Source organism: Electrophorus electricus, chromosome 1, assembly GCF_013358815.1.
Source record: "Electrophorus electricus isolate fEleEle1 chromosome 1, fEleEle1.pri, whole genome shotgun sequence".
NCBI lineage: Eukaryota > Metazoa > Chordata > Actinopteri > Gymnotiformes > Gymnotidae > Electrophorus > Electrophorus electricus.
This window is the reverse complement of record NC_049535.1, coordinates 27508549-27529553: the sequence shown is the minus strand read 5'-3', so window position 1 is coordinate 27529553 and position 21005 is coordinate 27508549. Positions and strand designations below refer to the sequence as shown.

The window sequence follows — 21005 nt, the reverse complement described above, 5'->3', positions numbered from 1 at the left end:
TTGGTTGACCTATGTAAAACCTCATTCATATTAAAATGTTCCAGACCTGCGTCCTTTCTGTAGGATTGTCCCTGTATAACGGATGAAGCGCGAACAATACAGCATCTAAGCGCAGAAACGTGTTGCTTTTGACAGCAGAGGGCGATCACGGGTATTGCACAATGGGAGTACCCCACCTCCCTCCCTCCTCCCCTGGACAATAGAAGTGCGAAGAGCGGAGCATACTCGAGAAGGGAGTGGGCATCCGGAGCACCGCGCGATTCGGAACACTCTATGCCATCCCCAAAGGAAACATGGATGAACGGCTACTTAAAGAAATTATGTGATATTGCCGTAAGAATGTCACCACTGCATACTTCCCGTTTCTTTGTGTTATTTATGTTTTTCTGCAATGTTTGTAGGACACTAGCGAAATCCCTACCGGAGCAAGGAACAGTTGGTGAGTTGTGGGCTACTTTGTGATTTGGCACGTTTGCTGTTGGGATTGTGTCATCTGCACTCGGCGTGAGATAGCTAATCTCTTATGAGCAGCGCGATTACTGTTGGTTTACCGTGATCAGTCCACAACGCAATGTAGAGCCACAAATTATGTAACCGCGATATTCGCGCATTATGAAGTTTAACACGCAAGAACGAGCCTACGGACATCAGTGTGTTTCATATGAAAGTACAGTTTAGAAACAAAGGATTTCAAATCGGACGGCCCTCTGTCGACTTCAGTGTGTTTTTGCAAATTAAATATGGCTCAGTATCATATACCACTAATTTAGCGAAGCTCGTTTCATATGGCTAAAACATTTTTATTTGATTTAAATATGGTGTTTTATCTTTAGGGTTACTCACCCTCCCGATTGATGACAGTTTGGAACATCTACCTTAATGCTGTCTTGTCTGCCTGTTGGTCTAGTTATTCTGTTCTCCAGAATTATTCTGTTAGACCAAACCTTTCTCGAAGTGAGACACTTATTCCCGGGAGTTTATATCATTTGTCACCTTAAACGGGACAATATCACTTTTTTTGTGTGCTAATTTTATGATGTTATGCTTGCCGCTGTCACGATTAGCTAGGGTAGGATCGTCTCCGGCGTTGTTTCTGCATACTCTTACAAGGACACTTAATCCTCTATCATCGTAGCAGAATTTTAATGTGAGTTTTAACCTATTTCCCTGTGGCTTGTCTTCCTGTCTGCGTTTACGACCGGTGACACTCGTGTCTCATTTTATTGCGGTTTCAAGCATCACAAAGTAACCGTAACCACGCATATATATATTATATATATATATATATATATATATATATATATATATATATATATATATATAAAATATAATATGCGCGCGTCGTCATCGATTATTTAAGACGATATTCTCCAGTCTGGTCAGATATATAATTCCCTTTGAAGTGAACAAAGCTGCAGGTGAAATTACGAGGCCGAGTCAGAAGGAAGTTAAACTTTCTATAAATGGGGAAGACCTAACTTCTACAGGTATGCACGTCTCCTTTGTCACTGCCAGTATACTAGTTGGAAACAGTTTATAGTTGAACTTGATGTTGGGTGGCACCTTACCTCGGTCAACACTGACCCTAACCTTTGAATTAATTAAATGAACAAAATTTTGGGGTGGTTATGTTTATGCAGGAGACTGTAATTCTTTCGTCAGGCAGTGTTTAACATGACCAGATTTGTACGTTTAGAGAAGCTGTCAGCTCTTTTGCTGAAAAGCATGTCGATAGGAATTCAAATGACCAGCTTCCATTTGTGTAGATTTAATTTAAGACTGAAGCAGTATAGTATTAAAATCAAGTGTTGTGCAGTGCAAAGTGATGACCTGCTATCTTACTGGTTTTTTTTGTGTGTGTGTGTGTGTGTGTGTGTGTGTGTTGGAGTTGGAGGGGGACATTTGCTAAGTCAGCCCAGGCTTTTGTATATTTAGTCATGGGTACATGCTGCACTTCTAGACTCTCATACATATTTCTCATTTAGTTGTTGTCACATGGATATGGCCTGCTCATTGAGTGATAATATTATTCAGCACAATAGCTCATTAGTTTATTAAAACAAGATATGTTTTCTAATGAACAATTTTTTGTCCATTTAGTTCTGATGGGGGGGGTCAGTATCTTAATCTTGTGCTCATTATGCAAGGAGTTGATGCTTTAGTGAGGATCATGTTTTACACCAGCTGCACTAGTTCTAGAAATCACAGAAATCTCTGCATTGAATTCACTGACTGGTGTAGCCTACAGGAGCTACTGAAGGACTACACTATATGAAATATGTAAAGAGTCCTTAACCTGAAGGGCCTGTTCAGTCTCTTCTCTTGATATTAAAGATGTTTTTTATTAATATTGATCAGTATTGATTTCCACTGGTCATTTCCAGAACTTTAATGAGTTCAATCTTCACATTTTAGTAAAGAAATCGAAATTCAAAATAGCATTCAGAAGGAGATTATGGTTCTAGTTGCTTGAAATCAAGCTAATGTTTTCGCACGTGGTTTCCCTTAAGGCATAACCAGTAATTAGATATAATTCGCTTAGTATTCTACACAAGAGTGTAGCCTGGCAATAAGATGACTACAAGTTTTTAAAGTAGCAAGTAATTGAAGATCATTTTACACAGAAACATTTTCTTTATTATATGGAAACCAATATCCTTTTTCGTGGAAGACTTGAAATTTTGCTGAATTTTAAATTGGATACATTTTAGGTTTTAATAGGATGTAATCTGTTAAATTAAACAGTTGCTTGGTCTGAAAAGACATGCAATTCTTGCTTGTATTTGTGGAGATGGTGATGCAAATCTTGCTGTAAATCATGTGCAACTTGTCAGAGCAAACATGCACTTCTGCATTCCAGTCAAGCATACTTGATTAGATGATGTTTTTCTGCTGAGAATAACTGTACCAGTTTACATAATTGCTATTTGCTATTGTCACTGCAATTAATTCAGTTGTCTGTACCATTGGTCACATGAGGTAAATGTGATGCTTGCTGTCCAGCATTATATTATATTAGGAACCTCCTAATGCCCTAATTAGATACACCTTCCTTTCTCACCACATATTTAGTACAGTGCAGCCTGAATCAAAAGCTTTGATGTTGTGTAGAGTAATGCCCAGGCCTCACATGTCTTGTGCTAACATTCCCAAGGCATTTTCTGGGGCATGAAATGTTGTTATTCTTGGGGTTTTGTTGCTGCATGGTGATGCGCATGACCATCCTAATCAGCCTGACACCCAACTGATCCTCCCCTGCCTCTGGACAAAAGCCCCAAGAGGGAGGAGCTTGGCTGGGGCCTAATGCAAGCTGGCCATCCTTCAGTGCATCTGACCAGGTGAACTGTGGCACAGATTCCAGTCATCGCCTTGTGCTGCTAAGACCTGTAGCAGAGGACACAAGCTGCCAGAAGCGTCAACTGCTCAGAAACAAAATGCTGTTTTGTTGTTGTCATGTAGTCACATCATGTGATTGGGGACATGTAAGCCCACCCCCTTACGACTGCTCTCTGAGCTTCCATTGAATTTTTACAGATCCTCTTTAAAGGAGAATTACATCTGTGTCTCATGCAGGCAGTGGAGTTGCCATGGCACTGTTTGCTGAGAATCTGCTCCAGCTCCTCACTTTTGATTCTGCTATTCTTCAGGACATAATGGCTGCATTATGGCATGCCACTCTAATTGAATGCATTCACATTTGGAGCCAGTGCTTTTGGAACTTTGCTTTAAAGTCCCACTGAAATGAAATCAACAGTGTTTAGAATTATGTCTAATGCAGATAAGTTTGTAGGCATTCCTACAAATGAATAATTAAGCAGAATGATTGAATAGGAGAATTTTTTTTCCTGAGCTCAGTTGTTGGGCAGCTCCAGGTGAGGGATATAAGAAAGTGTTCTGTGCTTGCTAGTCCTGAATATAGGGGCTCTTCTATCCTAATCCAAAGCCTAGCCAACAGATTCAACCATTGCTTTGGTCTGCTTTTGTCTTTGATCACTGGCCAATTTCTGAACAGCCTCAGTCCCATTAAGACCGATTCACTGGTTCCTGATGGCGTTTTTTTTTGTGCAAGCTTTCTACAACAAACAGCCAGGGCTCATGTTTGTTCTGGAGCACTGGAAGTCTGTGGTGTGAGCACAAGAGTTGCAGGGGAGTCCCTGTGTGATAGGCCAGGGCTTTGGGCACAGCTCGGGTGGGTTCAGCTTTAGGGAATGTGCATCTGGCCACGAGCCCAGGCCCACTCACCAATTCAAGGAATCTCCCCACTGCTAGCCGAGGGCGTCATGGAGGAGCAGAGAGGCAGGACACTATTAGCCCAGGGCATCACGGAGGAGTAGAGGGGCAGGACACAGTCTGACTGACTGTTGGGCAATCTAACCTCATGATGTTAGAATGTATACTGTCCTCTGACTGACTGCCTGGATCACTCTGAATGCTATTAAGGATGCTATTAAATGACAGTTGGTGGTGGTGTTTTTATGAATGAACTGGCATGAATGTTTGAAATATGAGGCAGAGAATAAGATGAATGTGGTTACGCACTTCCTGATTGTAAAAGGGTGCCACAGCTGTGAACTACTTTGATTTCTAATGGATTGTGTACATGTCAAAGCAGTCATACACGATGCGGCTAAATGCCAAAGCAATTGCAGTTTTGCTGGGGATATTTCCATGTTTCTCTGGCTTAGATTACTTGTGACTGTGTGTTCTTTTACATAAACATAGGAGCATCACATGCAGTGCCCTGTGAGAATGCCTGATTTAGAAGGTAGCTAACTCAGTTATAGATTCATGGATGAATCTTCAGAATTTGCAATTATTTAAAGTTTGTGAAAAGGATTGAATGCAAGTGGTCTTTGGATGAATAGCTTTGTTACACATTACAGAGCACAGTCCAATCTCTGCTCATAACACAAAGCTGTAGTGTAAACACTGCCCTCAGCATGTCTTTCATTTTGTCATTCTTTTTTGTTTTCATTTAAAATTGGTCAAATTAGATTTGTGCCTTCATTGATCATTCTGATTAAATAATCTTACAAGTCATGATTCTAACTGTAAAATTATATTTAAAGTTTAAAATGTTTGCGGTGAGTAGTTGGGCACAGGCTTCATCCTTAGTGTGCTATGGTTTTGGTCATAATGCCCTCATGTCTTCAATGTAGTGGTGCCCTTCAATGTGGCTTCAGGCAGTGGTACCTCAGTGGTTAAGGTACTTGACTTGTAATTAGAAGGTTGCTGGTTCAAACCCTGCCACTGCCAAGTTGCCACTGCTGGGCTCTGTGCAAGACCCCTAACCCTCAATTGCCCAAGTTTTGCTCAGTCATAATTGTAAGTTGCTTTGGATGAAAGCATCAGATAAATGCCTTAAAAATGTAAATAAATAATTTAAATGTTCTGTTGGTGAATGGTGCAGATGGTCCAGGAGTCCTTGCACACTATCTGGCCTGTCAGAGTTGAGTCAGGTCACTGCTGCACTCTTTTCTCCCAGAGGAAATGTAAATTGTTTTATGAGGCACAGACATCTTTCCACTTACCAAACCCTAATCGGCACGTCCTGAATGAATAGTTAATGTAAGTTTCTGATGTGTTTCCTGTATGATAAATTGAAACTAAAACTAAAAAACATACAAAACCTAGTTTAGCAGGATTTTTTTTTTTTTTTTTGCAGTGTAAGAACATTGCAAGAGCTAAAAATGGAGCCAGTAAGCCTACAATGCAGGTTTTGGTGGATGGCTATTATATAACATGCAAGTCATCTGAAGACCAGTTTGGAGCCACCTCATGAGTTTGCATGGATACATAGGTGGTCATTTCCCATCAGTCTCCCTTATAAGCAGCCCCAGCTTAGACCATTTTGCTTTTAACACCTGAAGTTTCTACATGCATTGTCTTTTTTTTTTTTTTTTTTTTTCCCTCAAGTAAACATATTGAAATATATGTAACAGCTTATTAAAGATATTAATAGACGCTCATAGAGCTTAGTATATGAGCAAAGTGGTAAATGCCAACCACTGGAGTGTACTCTATTTGCTGCCATTTTGAGTTTCCTGAAACCATAGGCTGGACTTTTAGGCCCACTCTTCAATGTCTCCTGGCAGGATGTATTTTCAACACTATTTCCTCCTTGAAGTTCCATGATCATCAGTAATCTCTAATTCCTGAACATGCTTTTCTTGCATACTATCCTAAGTTCAAAACAAAGAAATTCTGCAAATAAAGAAGTGCAAAGTTTAGTGCTGTCTCTTAACATGATGACTTTTTGTCAGATTACTTTGATATAAGGTTTTTTGTGTCTGTGTGTGCATGTCTCCATATTGTCTAGTTGTGTCCCCTGGATGCGTTTGGTTCATTTTTGTTTTAGCTATCCTGATTTCTTTGTAGAGTTCTTGTGTAATTTCACAGTGGAGTTGAGTAAAGCCAAACTGATCGGTGATTTTACAGGGAGGTTTCCTACACTGCGGCAGAATTTCATACACTGCAGCAATTATCCCAGCATTGCCGTCGTGACTATTCGGAAAATCCCTGACATGCTTGTAAAACATGCTCCCTGATTCCAACTGAGTGGTGATGCTGTGTTTTTGCCCACCATGCAGAAATGGAGCTGTAAACTACATCACCTCAGTCTTGTCCTGCTAAGTGGAAACCAGGCTGGTGAATAGTGCTGGGCTGGGGAATATCCTGCTGATGGCTTCCAGCTGGAGCACAGGGGAGGCAGCTGGAGGTGATTCGGGGTGATTTATCTGCCGCACGCTCTATCAGACTCGGGGCTGTAGCTACAGGCCCTCGAGAAGAATGTGGGAGTTTGCCTGGAGTGATGAGGAGAGGAGACTGAGAAGGCTACATGAAGAGGAAGAATGCACAATACTGACAAAATAATCTGTTTGTTAGAATGTTACATACTATATTTATAACGTGCCCTGCAATATATCATGTTGGCGAAGCCTGGATGTAGTAGGTTCAAGAATGACCTGAATTATTTAGAACAAAACTATTTATATGAATGCGGTAATTCATTAAAACACCCACACAGCACTCAGCCAGAAACTTTGAGATTTGACTGGATTGTTAGAGGGCTACTTTACATATCAAAGCCTTCTGAGATATTAGTAATAGAACTTGGTGTCCTGAGTACTGACCGTGGGTTAATGCATGCAGTGCCTTCCGGTCTGTGTGTGGCAGCAGGGCAAGGTCACACCAGCCTCTTTATGGACTGTCATCTTTGTATGGCTGAATACACATGTCCTGCTGTCTAAAGAAACAAGACCACCTTTTGCTTGATTATTGGCACCACAAGCATCTGTGGGAGATCTGTTGGACATGTTGGCAGTTGACAGGGCCCTTCAGTGCAGGGCAGGTCAGCCATTTGCCACTTGCCCGTCCCTATGAGATGTGTCTTTTAAAGTAGATTTTTCCATTTGAATTTCATAAAACATTTGCATAAAGGAATGTCCTGACTCTTAAGGGATGTATTTTCGGAGGTCTGGCATTGCCGGTAGATGCCAGCCAGATGCTCAGGTGGACCATTTACAGAACAGGATTATGACAGAACGACTTTTGTCCCACTAACACAGCCCTTTAAATAATCCCTGTTTTGTTTTAATAGATTGTTTATTGACATAGGGAGGCTGTAGCTGGATTTGCTGCTGCTGTTCTCCAACTGGCGTAGGGAAGTAAAGGAAGGCCCTCACCAGTGCTACATCCTGTGGGTGGTGCGTTCAGCTAAGCCACGCATCCCAGCTTGAACAATGGACTGGAAGTGGAATCGTGTCCAGGAAATGCTGACTGTGAGCAGTGTTAAAATGAGCATTGTTTAAAAAGCTGACATGGTTAGCCCCTTGGACACTCTGGAAGGCTTCAGGCTTAGCTGAATAATAAACAAAGCAAGCATGTCATCTATGTCTACATGGTTAAAATGCATGAAAGGTTTTTTATCAATGAAAGGTCTAAAAAAATGTCCCTAGGTTTACATGGTCCACATGTATCAACATTCACATTTATATTTTTACATTTACAGCTTTTAACAGATGCTCTTATCCAGAGCGACTTACAAAAGTGTTTTGTCATTTATTCAGACAATGCATCCTAGCCAGTACAAATAGTCCAAAATACCATTTAAACAAAACACTGCTAGTTACAGGAGTCAATGCTGATACCTAGAAAGAAAGAATTACAAAATGAGCATAATGTAAGTGTAATATCAAGCACCAATAATTGCTGATACCTAGTAGTACAATTCAGGATATTTCAAGTCATTGAGATATTTCAAAAATTGCTAGATTAGTGGTCATTTAAATACTATGCATCTTCAGTGTGTGAGGAACTCTGCTGTTTGGAGAACCAATGTAAATTTATTCTACCATCTGGGAGCGAGGACAGAGAAGTGTTTTCATGTTTGTCTTCCATGAGACTTGAAGGCCGATGTTTCAGATCAAGCCATAAAATAGGAATTCTAGGGGCACAGGTTGGGCTTGCCTCATCTAGGGAGAGACTGGTCCATTCTTGGCTTTGTATGCAAACATCAGCATTGTAAATCTGATATGAGCAACTAGTGGAAGCCAGTGAAACGAAAACAGCAGTGAAGTAATATGGGTGAACTTTGGCCGATTGAAGACAAGCCATGTTGCTGTATTCTGGATCAATTATAGGGGCCTGATGGTCTGTAGAGGAAGATCAGCAAGCAGTGAGTTGCAGTGATTAAATCTTGAGATGACCAGAGACTAGTCAAGCAACTGGATAGCCTCCTAAGAGAGAAAGGCCTCCCAAGTTGCAGAGAAGAAACATGCCTCGGTCAGGTTTGAAATATGAGTCAAGAGCAATAACTGGTCATTCAAAATTACACAAAGTTACAAATTCACTTTAAGTATTACCATATTTTCTCAGTCATAGACTGTGTAGAAATTATATTCAACTGACATGTATTAGCATATCGCCTCAGCAACAAACTGTACAGAAACTGGGCCTTGTGTGAATGAGACTCACCCAGCGTTCTTCGCAAGCACTAGTGTTTACTGTGGTGAGGAATGGTTTTGCTTCAATGGTTAAAATAAATGGTTAAATGTTTTTTCTTCAATGGTTAAAACTTTTTTAAAAAAGGTAACTGATTTAAAAAGTATGTGTATCCGCCTATGTAATAGATGGTAAAATGTCCTTTATTGACATTAACCTTGGCTAAACATTTTCTGTAACTGCTTTCATAGCAGTATATGAAAAAGTATAAAACTGAACTAACGTATTTTTTTTTCATCTACAAAAATATTTATTGCCCATGTTTAACTATGTACAAGGAGCATAAAGATTAAATCAAAGAGGATGTAAACTTGTGTTCAGGAATTGTAGGCCCCCATTTTCCCACAACTCGCCTGCTGACGCCTTCTTGTATCCATAGCAACCTGCATCAATTGACCCATTAAGAATCAAAACAAGAGTTTCTGAAGGCCACAGGCACATGCTAGAGTGAAGAGGATAAATCGATGATGGCATGAATGGATCTGCTTTAGCACTCTTAGGTTTGCTGTATGCACTCTGTGGGTGGGGACTGTGGAGTTTGAAGCCAAATTTTAGCAATGACATTTAACAGGCATTCAAAATCCTTGCTATGGTTTTCTCTGCAGTCACATTGTGGAATTAATCTTCAGTTTTTCACACTGAGAGTTCAAGTAAGATGAATTTAGTCAAGAAACGAATGTGACAAAGATGTGAAATAAGCGTTTCCATGCTCTATTTGCATCGTTCATGCTGCGTCTGGTAGATTCTGGTGAGATGAAACGAGTGATCATCATCAGTCTGGACACCAAGCGCAGAAGAATCTGGTGCAAGGCCACATGCTTCAGCTGTGGGCGTGCACTGTCAGTTGAATCTGGTGCAGAAATCCTAGGATGCTGTAAGAATGTTGTAGGGCACAGTTCAGCTGCTCTCCATGGTGACACCGCCCCATCCCCCCTCCCGAATCTGTAAACAACACAGATTGTGAATTGGCCAGTTCAGCAGGGCACAGATGTCTAAACACAGCATTGCCTTTCTCTGCTATCTGCTCTATGTGGGCCAGCATGTGTTTAGCATAACTGTCAAGAAAAGTGCCAGTGACATGCTGCAGAAGTTGGCCTAGTCCTTGTTGTTATAATCATGTCACTTGTTTTACCCTCACATAACTATAGAAATTTTCTCGTGTTCACCAGCAGTAGATGAGGGATATACGGGGCACATATTGTTGGTCTGGCTTGTAAAGTGAGACAGAAGTATTCAGAATCAATAAAAATTGTACTGCTTGTTAACATTTTAAGACTCTAGGCTAGTGCTAGTCAAATCTAGACCTCAAATCTAGTCCTGGATTTCGTAGTCCCTTGTAGTTGTTCGATTTATTTAACTGGTTGGCCACTTTGTTGTCGCACCTGACTCCTAGGTCAGGGACCTTGATGATTATGATTTGAATACCTCTGCACTAGGCTAACATATATTACATAGTATGCCATGCTATGCAAAGTTATATATTCTGTGTGCATTTTCTTAATGGGTTTTATCTTTGTTCCTGCAGAAGTGCTGATTAAAGTCCAGGTCTTTGACAACAGTGACCTTTCACCTCTAAAAGAAGCTGCAGTTCAGGTGTATGGAAACCAGTCTACCTTGGCATCTGGCCTGGCCGGAGAGGATGGCATCATCAGGGTTACCTTTTTGTACCGCCCAGGGTCCTGGGTCATTGTTGCAGCATCCAAATATGGATTTGTTACTAACTCTGCCCCCTGGCACGCCGGTCGCATCCCTTGTAAGTAATAATTCTTATTCCCAAGAACATTTCTACAACATTGAAAATCACTTTACATTTTTGGTCATGATTTTAACTATCCATTGCATTTGTGTATTTCACAGAATAACTGACACTCTGAGAAAAATGTATCTCAGGATTGTTAGGATTTTAGCTCCCCTTTACTATACACTCTACTATACCATTATACCACTGATGCCCAAGAATCATCTCTCCTCATATTAGCCATTTCATTACTATAAACAGCATGGATATTAGCTTTACTGTTCATTAAACCAGTCTGCTGCATGTATTTGAAATACCCTTTCACCATCTAGAATTTGAGAAGTATATAATGTATATAATCAAATCAAGTTTATTGAATCTATGCTTTGCATGCAAACATTAAACCGAAATGTTAAACAGTGCTCCTACTAGACATTGGATAGTCTAGGCCTGTGAGACTGGCCTTTTGACTTTTGCTGGTGTAACCTCTCTTTTGTGTTTTTTCATTTCTTGACAACCTGGCAAACTTACCTTTTCATTCAATCATGTTTTCATACTTTTTTTACAGTAGTAATTATGCAAACTTGTGCCAGGTTTGAGGTTCTGAAGAGAAATCAAAGGGTATGAGGCACAAAGAACTTCAGGCTTCTGAAGAGGTCATTAAAATGTTTGCTAGGCCTGAAGTGCTTGGCTGGCTGGTTCTTCCCGTATGCCTTTCCTTCACTGACTCATTGCTGATGCATCCAGTTGTCAGCTCTGTCAGATCTCTTCCTTCAGCTCCCCTCCCTACTGCTTCTCTCCCTGTCTGACTATGCCCACTTTGCCTTCACACCCTGTGCCTCTTAAGCAGCTAAAATCAAGCACAGCTTGAAACTGTCAGTGCCAACAGCTGGAGACCACTTAGTTATGCTGACTCTAGTTTTAGAACAGGCAGCCCACCCTGAAAGACTTTGGGCCAATGGGGTGCTGTGCATAAGCATCTCTAGTATGAGTTCACTCCACTTTTGGGGCATTACACACATACCAAACTAATCCCCACTCCAGCCTCCCCAAATTAGGAGAGAGGGCCATCACATGGACACGCTCACCATACATGGACACACTCACCATACACTACTGCATGAGAAGAGATTTCCATGCCATACTCAGGGAGTCCCTCAGCATTGACATGCAGTAATGTGGAAATGTTTGTGCTACTTGTGTTGTCATATCTTGATGTGTATGAGTAGATTATATTATATATTAAATTATATATCAGTTCATGAAACTTGTTCTGGAAGCAGTGACTCTGAAGTCAGTGTCCAGACGTCATTCCAGCTTCAGATGAAGCTGTGTTGTTTGCTGCATTCTTTACTCCAGTCATACTGTCAACCTCTATCTTTAGAGGTTTTAGAGGTAGTTTGCAGAGTACTAGATGCTTTGTTGGATAGTCATTTGATTTGAAGGTGGATGCCTGGGTTCTTAGTTTCACACTGAGTGGAGTCAGTTAGGGTAGGAGATTCTATACAGCTGAAGACTGCAGAAGCACGTTTTCCCCCAGAAACACTTTTCTTGACAGAGCTCACCATTTTTTTTCTATTGCTGTTGGAGTGTGCTCTGTTGCCTGTTTACAGTTATACCCATGGTAACCTCAGCTACGATGTGGATTCTCCTCATTGGTCACCTTATTCATCTGTGTCCCACATGTCAAAGACTTCATAGCGTCAGCACCACTCAGTCAGCCTATTGCAGTGTGTTCTCTACAATCCAAAAAAGGACCGTGTAGGACTGACAGTGAGTTTGGTAATAGTGTTGGTGGAAAGGTGTGTGTGTGTGGGGGGGGGGATGTGTGTGTGTGTGTGGGTGTGGGGGGGGGGTGGACGGACAAGAGCTTTCAGCAACAACATGGCAAGAGGTATTCAAAGAAGCAGAAATGGGAGTGTACAGAAAGGGGCCAGTGAGTCGCTGTTTGATGCCCAACCTTTGCTGAAGGAAATGCATGGATCCTACATCCTACCCCGCCGCAGTCTGCCTCTCCTTCTTGACTGAAGTGGAGGACAGAAGAGCAGTGTCTTGGAGACTTGGCTGTTCTTCCACAGCCCTGGAAACCTCAGTGAGTCACACAGAGTCAGGGAGTGAGTCATCTAAGAGAGAAAGAGCAAGGTGCAGTGACAGAGAGCTGAGATGTGCCCTAAGAGATTCCTTTTAGACATGTTTGAACCATAGCAGCTCTTTCTTCTTTAGCTAGATCTCCTTTGCTAAATGGACTCATTTTCATTCTTCACTTCATTTTCATTTGGATTCATTTTTACTTGCCTTCCACTCTGGTGTCCATAAAGGCATATACAGAGGATTCTATCCCACCAAGTATTTTCTTTCCTGAAACACTCCCTTTTCTGTTCTGTGTGCTGATTTCTCTTGAACATCAGTCCTGACATCTCACATCACTTTCTCTCCACACATTTTTGTTGTTCCAGGCTGAACTCTCTCCATCTGTATAGCCTGTTTTGTTGTATTCTCTGAGGAAGTACATGTGTTTATATGTCTGCCTTTTTTCTTTTTTTCTTGTACCTACTCAGTACAATATTGAAGAGAGCAGGCTGCCTCCTGTCCTGGGCATTGGTGCTTTTTGTTTCAGGGTGTGCCTGCCTATACGTGTGTTTGCACACATGTGCAAATATATGCTTATGCGTATTCATGTGCATTTGTATGCTTAAGTAGCCCATGTTCAGCTTCTCAGATGTAGTAATTTTAATGTGGGTGGTGAGTAATTCTGAAAATTTCATTACAGGTCTTGGAAATCATCCTCCATTAGTTCACATGAACAAATGTGATCAGCATGATCTCTAATCAGTATAATCACTCTTTACAATGACCATGTTTAGGTCATGTTTATATGTGGCTGCATGTTTATATGTGGTCATTTGCTTTATCAAGATAAAAACAAATAATAGCTGACTAGCGATTCAATACTGACATACAAACCTGAAACTGTCTGGGTATAAGTATATGATCAGGCTGAGAGATGTATATGTATATGTTAAGTCTGAGTAAGGGTAGAATGCCTGCTTGGTTTGGCCAATGGCATTTCTACGAGGGTTGGAACACCCGTGGAAGCTAGGTATTGATGTTTACTGCTCCCAGCATGCCCAGGGTTCTTGGGGCTCTGCCAGCCCACTTGTAATGGCCTGTAGAGAGCCAAAGGAATCAACGCTGTTTGACTGCCAGCCAGTTTCACCACTCAACAGGCAGTAGATTATACAGTATGATGTGACTGTGTGAGGGAGCAGGTTAGTCAGTGAACTAGAAGAGCGATTTCCTTACTTCCTTGAGCAGAGAGTCCAAGGGGGCACTCACAAGTGCACTAGTTTTTCAGACATGCCCTACACCAGATAATATTACAAGCTTCCCTGTAGTCTGTGTGTGTGTGTGTGTGTGTGTGTGTGTGTGTGTGGTTTTTGTTTTTTGGGGTTTTTTTGCATGTCAGTGTATTGCCAAAAGCTCTTTGAAACTGAAGCTCAGTTTCCAATATAACATCAGTTCATTTCTCACTGCTTTGTGGTGACTCATTTGCTCATATTTCTCACACATGCCGGCATGCAGCAAAACCACAGAATTAAATGTAAAACAAAAAGGTCTTTGATCAGCTGTCTGTTTTAAGAAATAATAAAAACATGATGTTTATTAAATGAATACATTTTGGAAAACACCTGTTATTAAAAAAAAAAATGCACGAAGGGGTAGTGAAATGCTCTGGGTGAGGCTGATCCAAAATCTTGAGTCACAGAGTTATATCTTATGCTGGAACAGCATAATAAGAGTACGGAAATTTCTTTATTTATTTATTTATTTATTTTTGCTCCTGTCCTCTTGTAGTTGACAATTTATTGACAATTTCTGAAATATGAAATATTTCTGCAGATTAGTCTGACACTACAATACACTGAATTTGTAATTTGTGACTAATACTATTAACATGTGACTAATTTTATGGATCTCTCTCTCTCTCTTTCTCTCTCTCTCGCTCGCTCGCTTGCTCTCTCCCTCTCTTTTTCTCTCTTTCTCTGCCAGTGTATGCGTCGGTAAGTCTGTATCTGCTCCCACAGAGACCAGCCACTCTGCTACTGTATGACGATGTTGTGCAGCTCCTGCTGGGCTCTCCGGGTGAGTGCTACTCTCTGCTCAAGGAGCTTAAACCACTGGCCCACTGCTCCAACCACTGCATCAGTCACTTTCTCCTCATTGCATTACACATGGTGCTCAGTTAGGTACCACTGCTAGACGTTTGGACTGATGCGTGCGGTTACCTAGAGGCTCTGTGCTGGAGATGGCAGCTGCCAGCACTGGATGTTTCTGTTCCAGACTGGACTCTGAAACCAAGTGATGGGGATTGCATAACTAGCAGTACAGTCTCCAGAATTTATATCTGTTGCACTTGCAATTGAAAGGTGCTGATGTGGCACACACACACACACACACACACACACACACACACACACACACACACACACACACACACACACACACACACACACACGTATATAAATAAAACGTGTGTGTTTTTATATATGGATTTTTATTTATATATATATATATAAACACGTTTTATTTATGTGTATGCGTGTGTGTGTGGCTTTCATGTTCTTGGCCCACAGGTAGCCAGTGGTTTGCTGCTGGGAGTTATCGAGGTGTGAACAATAGTGCTTGGGTTTGCTAAATTGGCTTATTATGATGGAGCTCAGTAATGACTCTCAAGCATAGAGATATGATCCAATAGGAAAGGAGAACTAGAACAGAGAAAACCCTTCCAGTATGTTTAAACTGTATGTACATGCCAGCGTATAGTTGACCTTAATGATTATTGAAGATTTTTGGTAAGTCTGTATGCTGTTTGTGAATTATTTAGAACTGCAGGGCTTTGAGTTGGGGACGGCACATGCTATTTCATCAGGTTCAGGTTCTCATCTTCATTGCTCCAGTGAAGGGGTTGGCAAAGAAGGTGAAATCAGTGTAATCTCTTTGCAAGGAAAACTCCAAAACATTTCTTTATCTCATATATATATATATATATATATATATCCCCCAACCCACTGTCTCTGTCCATCTGCTTCCTGACACGGATCTTTTTCTCTGATCTTAATGAGAACTGCAGGAGCTTCAGGGGACTGCACCTGGCACATTAAAACCTGCAGCGATGCTTTTTGCAACTCTGAGCACTTTGCAAAGCTCCTTCTGGAGCTCTGGGCCATCACAGAGCAGCTAGCAGAGCTCTGGGCCTGCTGCAGCTGAGCCACTGAATATCTGAGTTGCTGCAGCAGCCCTGAGTAATTGGGGTTGCTTGCCTGACTACACTGATTGCTGTTTATTGATTATAGTTGGTCTCATTTAAAAGAGACCACTGTACCCTCTTTATTGACAAGATGCCTGCTGCTTGCTCTCTGCTGCTCTGGGCAGAGGACCTCTCAGGCCATAACAGCTTCACTGTCACCCCCTCATTTAAGGAATGTTTTCTGCTTGTAAAACAGGAAGGCATTTTATCATTTTAATTTTAATAGTTGTGGACTAACTTTAGTGCCAATAATTTCATGTTGATGATTTCTTAATATTTTCTTTTTTTAATATAAAGATGCAATAGGCAGGTATTTTTGCTGTCTGATGTAACATTTTATCAATCAGCATAGAAAAGTCCATGTAACATGATAGATTGAACTGTATGAATGAAGCTATAGATAAACTATAAAAAGTATGACAGGCTGTGTGAATACATATGCTAGCAAAGGGCTCTTACATGGTTGCTGAATGAGGGTTTGGAGTAGATGGAGAGAGATTAGATCCTATTTGAATATGTGGTATTATCTCGCATTGAAATCCATTTCCATGGCAACTTTGGCAGCAGTAGTAGGGCACATGTTTATAAAGAGAAAGGCCAGACCGAGGGCTGTTAAAATGCAGTGCATCTCCTGCATGGGGGTGTATGGTGTCTTTCAGCATGTGAAAATGTCTTCAGCTTTTGTACTTAACATGTTTTGGGTCTGTCCTTTTCATTAGACATGTCATCACAAGAGTGACATATCTATTTTAACTGCATTCCATTAACGGGGGCGTGCCTTGTATTCCCACCATCACATGCATGTTGAATTCTATCCCATGTTGGCCCTGCTCCAGTTCTCATATGACCCACCAGTGTGTTAGTCGGCTGGGTCAACATCAGGCTTTGCCAGCAGATTTGGTATCCCAAACAAAAATATGATTAAATATCAAAAAGGACAGAATGCAAATGTAGAGATAGCAGCTATAGCTTACCTTGAGACTTTGTACTTTCATGTACATGACTGTTGCATGGGCAACTAGTTCATAATTGCCCATCTGAAAACATCCTACTGAAATAATGGGAATATGGCAGTTCTACTGCTTATAGAGTCATTATTGAATATTATGCACATTATGTACTAGGATGGGGCTTGGGGTTTTTACTCTGACTGCTCATTTTACAATAAAAATACATCTAGTATTTGCAATATATATTATCAACCATTTTTCCAGCCTCACAGGCTGTGACTAGCTGTGCCCATGCTCTCAGTTCTGTGTCCAAGGCCAAGGTCCTGGCTCCTGTCCATGTTCCAATGCAGACCCATAGCAACCGAAAAGAACAGGCAGTGCCTTCACACAGTGACTCAGACACCATGCCAGAGTTTTTGATTGGCACACAGGCATTGGGGAACTTTGATAGCACTTAGAAACTGTGAGGTTACTAAGGGATAAGGGATTAATCCCATGGGACCAATAGCTAGAAAGTGGTTTTTGAAATCAAACCAAAGAGCAGTAAAAGTGTATGTCCAGCATTCAGATCCCCAGAGAGATGCTAGGTTGGACAGCTGCCAAGCACCGACACATACACAATGCAAATAGATAAGGAGCTATAATAGCTATAATTCATATTCACAACTCTGGCTACACGGCTGCCCAAAATCACCTCAGTGGCTTTCTAATTTGTAAAGTTTTGGCGGTGTGCCCAAAGTGGCTCATACAAAGAGTGCAACTTGGCAATGGTGAACAGAAAGCAGCACAACAGACTTCACTTCATGTCTCAAATGAGGTCAGATGTGTTTGGGGGGGAAATAGCACATGGTGGTATCTAATGAGAAACAATATTATGAAACAGCACTTGAAAAGATTTGCAGTGAAGTGTTTTATTAAGGTCAGCAGAAGTTTTAAAAAATACTGTTTAACAAGCTTGGTGCCCCAAAACTATCTTTAAAAAAGAAGTCAGTGAACGAGGAGCAGTTTGGGTTTTTTTTATTTAAAAATGTATATAAAGTGGGGGGTGTATACGCTGAAATCATAGAGACTGGACATCACTGGCAAAGGACAAAGATTCCTTTTCTTAATAAAATAATTCTGTGGTATAGTGACTAATTGTTATGCAACCACCAATTTAAATTTTGCAGCATCTTGGGACTTGCGCTTAATTTAATGGGGCAAAACCATGTATCCATTATGCTGTAGTTCTCATAAAAGATGGGATGCTTCCACTCACCTTTGAACTGAAGCTATCTCCTCGTACAAGAGTCAACACCCACTGCAGCACCACACCACATGGATCACCTCTGACTGCATGGCTTCAAGGTCCCCAGTCGTCGCTGAGTTCGACTAACAATCTATACCATTAAGGGCCTGTTTTGGAACATACATAAATGCTAATAATATCTTTGTAATGGAAATGATAAATTGGCTCGCTGAATTGAGTAGAGTGCATTCTGTCATTAATGTGAGTAGTGTTTCTCTGCAAGTCCCAAGGGAGTTGTATTCTCCTTAAACCAGCTTTGAGAGGATATTTAACATTTGGGAGATTGGTATGGCACTGTCAAATGGCACAGTCAGAATGGTATTCTCCCTTTCTCATATGTAAATTATTGTCTTGGAGAGTTTATTGTTTCTTTTGGTTGCAATATTGATTGATTGTCCAAATGCCTCTTTCTATATAAATCAACTGTCTGGTTACTTTGTCAAGATACTGTATACAAAGGAGCATTTTGCCAGACATAGAATTTGCTCCCATTATTTTAGTTTCAAATTCAGTTCATTGTATTTCTAAGTCAAAGTTTGATATCCTGTGATGTCAGACTTGGTGTTGCCAGGGCCTCTTCAGCTTGGCACAGCTCCTGATCTCACATACAGATGAGCTCTGTTTGGCAAGAATGGAAGAGGCCCAAGATCTGGACCCTGAGCAAACCCTTAAGGCCCAGCGAGCTTCCTGTTTTCTGCATCAACGATGCTGAGCACAGCCGTCCTCTTGGCTGGCTCCAGACAGAATGGAGCACAGCTGATGGCAGGAAATGTGCAGGGATAGGGTTGACACATTGGAGACTCCTAACAAATCATACTCTGTTGTAGGGATTTTTTCCTCAGTTGAGATTTTCAGCTAGCAACACAATAATACAAGTCACAAAAGTTTTGTTTATATATGCCATTTTTCTTTTTGGTAATTGTTTGACACGTGAAGTGAATAACATTGTCTTGTTATAATGGCATCTGTCAAAGGATGGGATATATTGGGCAGCAAGTGATGAGTCAGTTCTTGAAGTTGATATTTTGGAAGCAGGTAAATGGGCAAGTGTAAAGCTCTGAGCAACACTCTGAGCAACACTCACAACAGCTAAACTGTTTTTGCAAGACGACTGGGTCAGAGCATCTCCACAACGGCAAGTCTTGTGGGGTATTTCCAGTATGCAGTCGTTAGTACCTACCAATGCACATGGGGAACAAAGGCTAGACCGACTAGTCAAATCCACACAGTAGAGAGTAGCACAAAAAAGCTAAAGCTAGCTGTGATAGAAAGGTGATGGATATGCTGCTAATGTTGTGGTGCCAGATGGTACAGGATGCCTTCAGAGGTCTTGTAGAGTCCATGCTTCAGTGGGTCAGAATTGCTTTAACAGCACCAGGAGAGCCTACACAATATTTGGTAGATTTAATGTTATGGCTGATATGGCATATGATTAAGTAAAACAACAATAACAACAACAATAATAGCAATAACAGAAAACACAAAGTTAATCACGATAATAATGACAACAATAAAAATAACATTAGTAATGTCAATAATAATAAATGTCAATAAAAGCAATAATAATACATTAAAATATCAATAGCAGTAACAGTGTTAATAATGACAGCAATATATTAATAACAGTGATAACAATGGCAATAAAACATTTATTTATATATATATATATATATATATATATATATATATATATATATATTTATATTTATATTTATATATGTATGTGTATATATATATATACACACACACACAACATTTAACAATAACAGCAGCACTAATAAAATTGCAATAATAATAATGCTAATAATAAGAACAATAGTAATTATAAAACAATAATTACAATAGTAATAGCAAAGATATAAGATGTGTACAATGTCATAGTAATATACAGTATATCCCCATATGGACAATCCTTGAGTAGCTGTGTCCATGCCATCTCTAATAGACTGTCCCAGCATTCCACACTGTCAAGTGGATTTTCTGCTCCTGTGCAAAATGGCTAAGCTCTTCAGGAAGCTTGCCAGTTTGGAAAAGCGCCAGCCCCAAATAGAATGCTCTGTCCTTTTACCATGCAATCACAGTTTTTTAGTAGCAAAGCATTGGCCCAGTAGCGACACAATCCTTCCTGACCTAAGAGAGACTGGCCAACAGTTTATCCCTTTGTTGATGAAATTCTGAGTGTGTAGAGTGTCAATGCTACGAAATAATGTTAGGGCTATTGGACACTATCACTACTGTTGTAAGACTACTGGGTAGTTTTGTAGCCTAATTAGTGCTGATGCCACTTTTCTAAGCTATTATATCTGTTTGTAAGGACATGTTTATGATCTGGGCTATTAACACTGGATGTCATTGATGTATTCTTTTCAAAGCTCTTGGTTTGTTGCTATATCGCTGCCTTTTTAATGTGATGTTAAATCACCTCAATGACTCCAAGAGCAGCAGTGTTCTAATTTCCTGAGATGTCAGGATATTCTGCACAAAAACAAAAATGCACACTCCCCGCTGGACTGGGAAAGCATCCACTGGCAGCATGAAGAAGTGATTATGGTGTGTGGTACAATGGTGTTATCATGATGGTACAGTAAAAGGGGAAGTGGAAGGATGAGAGGACTGTGCTGAATCATGAGAGATTTTAAGAAAAGAGGCAGGACAGATGTGGCGACATGCACGAAGCTGTAGAACGCGTACGCGCGTGCTGTTGGAGCTGTCCAAGTC

At 40.7% G+C, this 21005-nt stretch overlaps 1 protein-coding gene across 2 annotated transcripts in view; it reads left to right on the top strand.

Annotated features, from left to right (window-relative positions):
- Positions 1 to 225: 225 nt before the first annotated feature.
- Positions 226 to 21005, top strand: part of fam171a2a (family with sequence similarity 171 member A2a) — a 31694-nt gene continuing 10914 nt past the window's right edge. Inside the window, exons 1-3 of one of the 2 annotated variants that reach the window (XM_027003397.2) lie at positions 226 to 439; positions 10529 to 10756; positions 14792 to 14884. In XM_027003397.2, the coding sequence (XP_026859198.2) occupies positions 274 to 439; positions 10529 to 10756; positions 14792 to 14884 (487 nt within the window). In that variant the 5' untranslated portion in view covers positions 226 to 273. Of the gene's footprint in view, positions 440 to 10528; positions 10757 to 14791; positions 14885 to 21005 lie in introns of those variants that run through there. The other variant, XM_027003398.2, reaches the window with a different exon arrangement.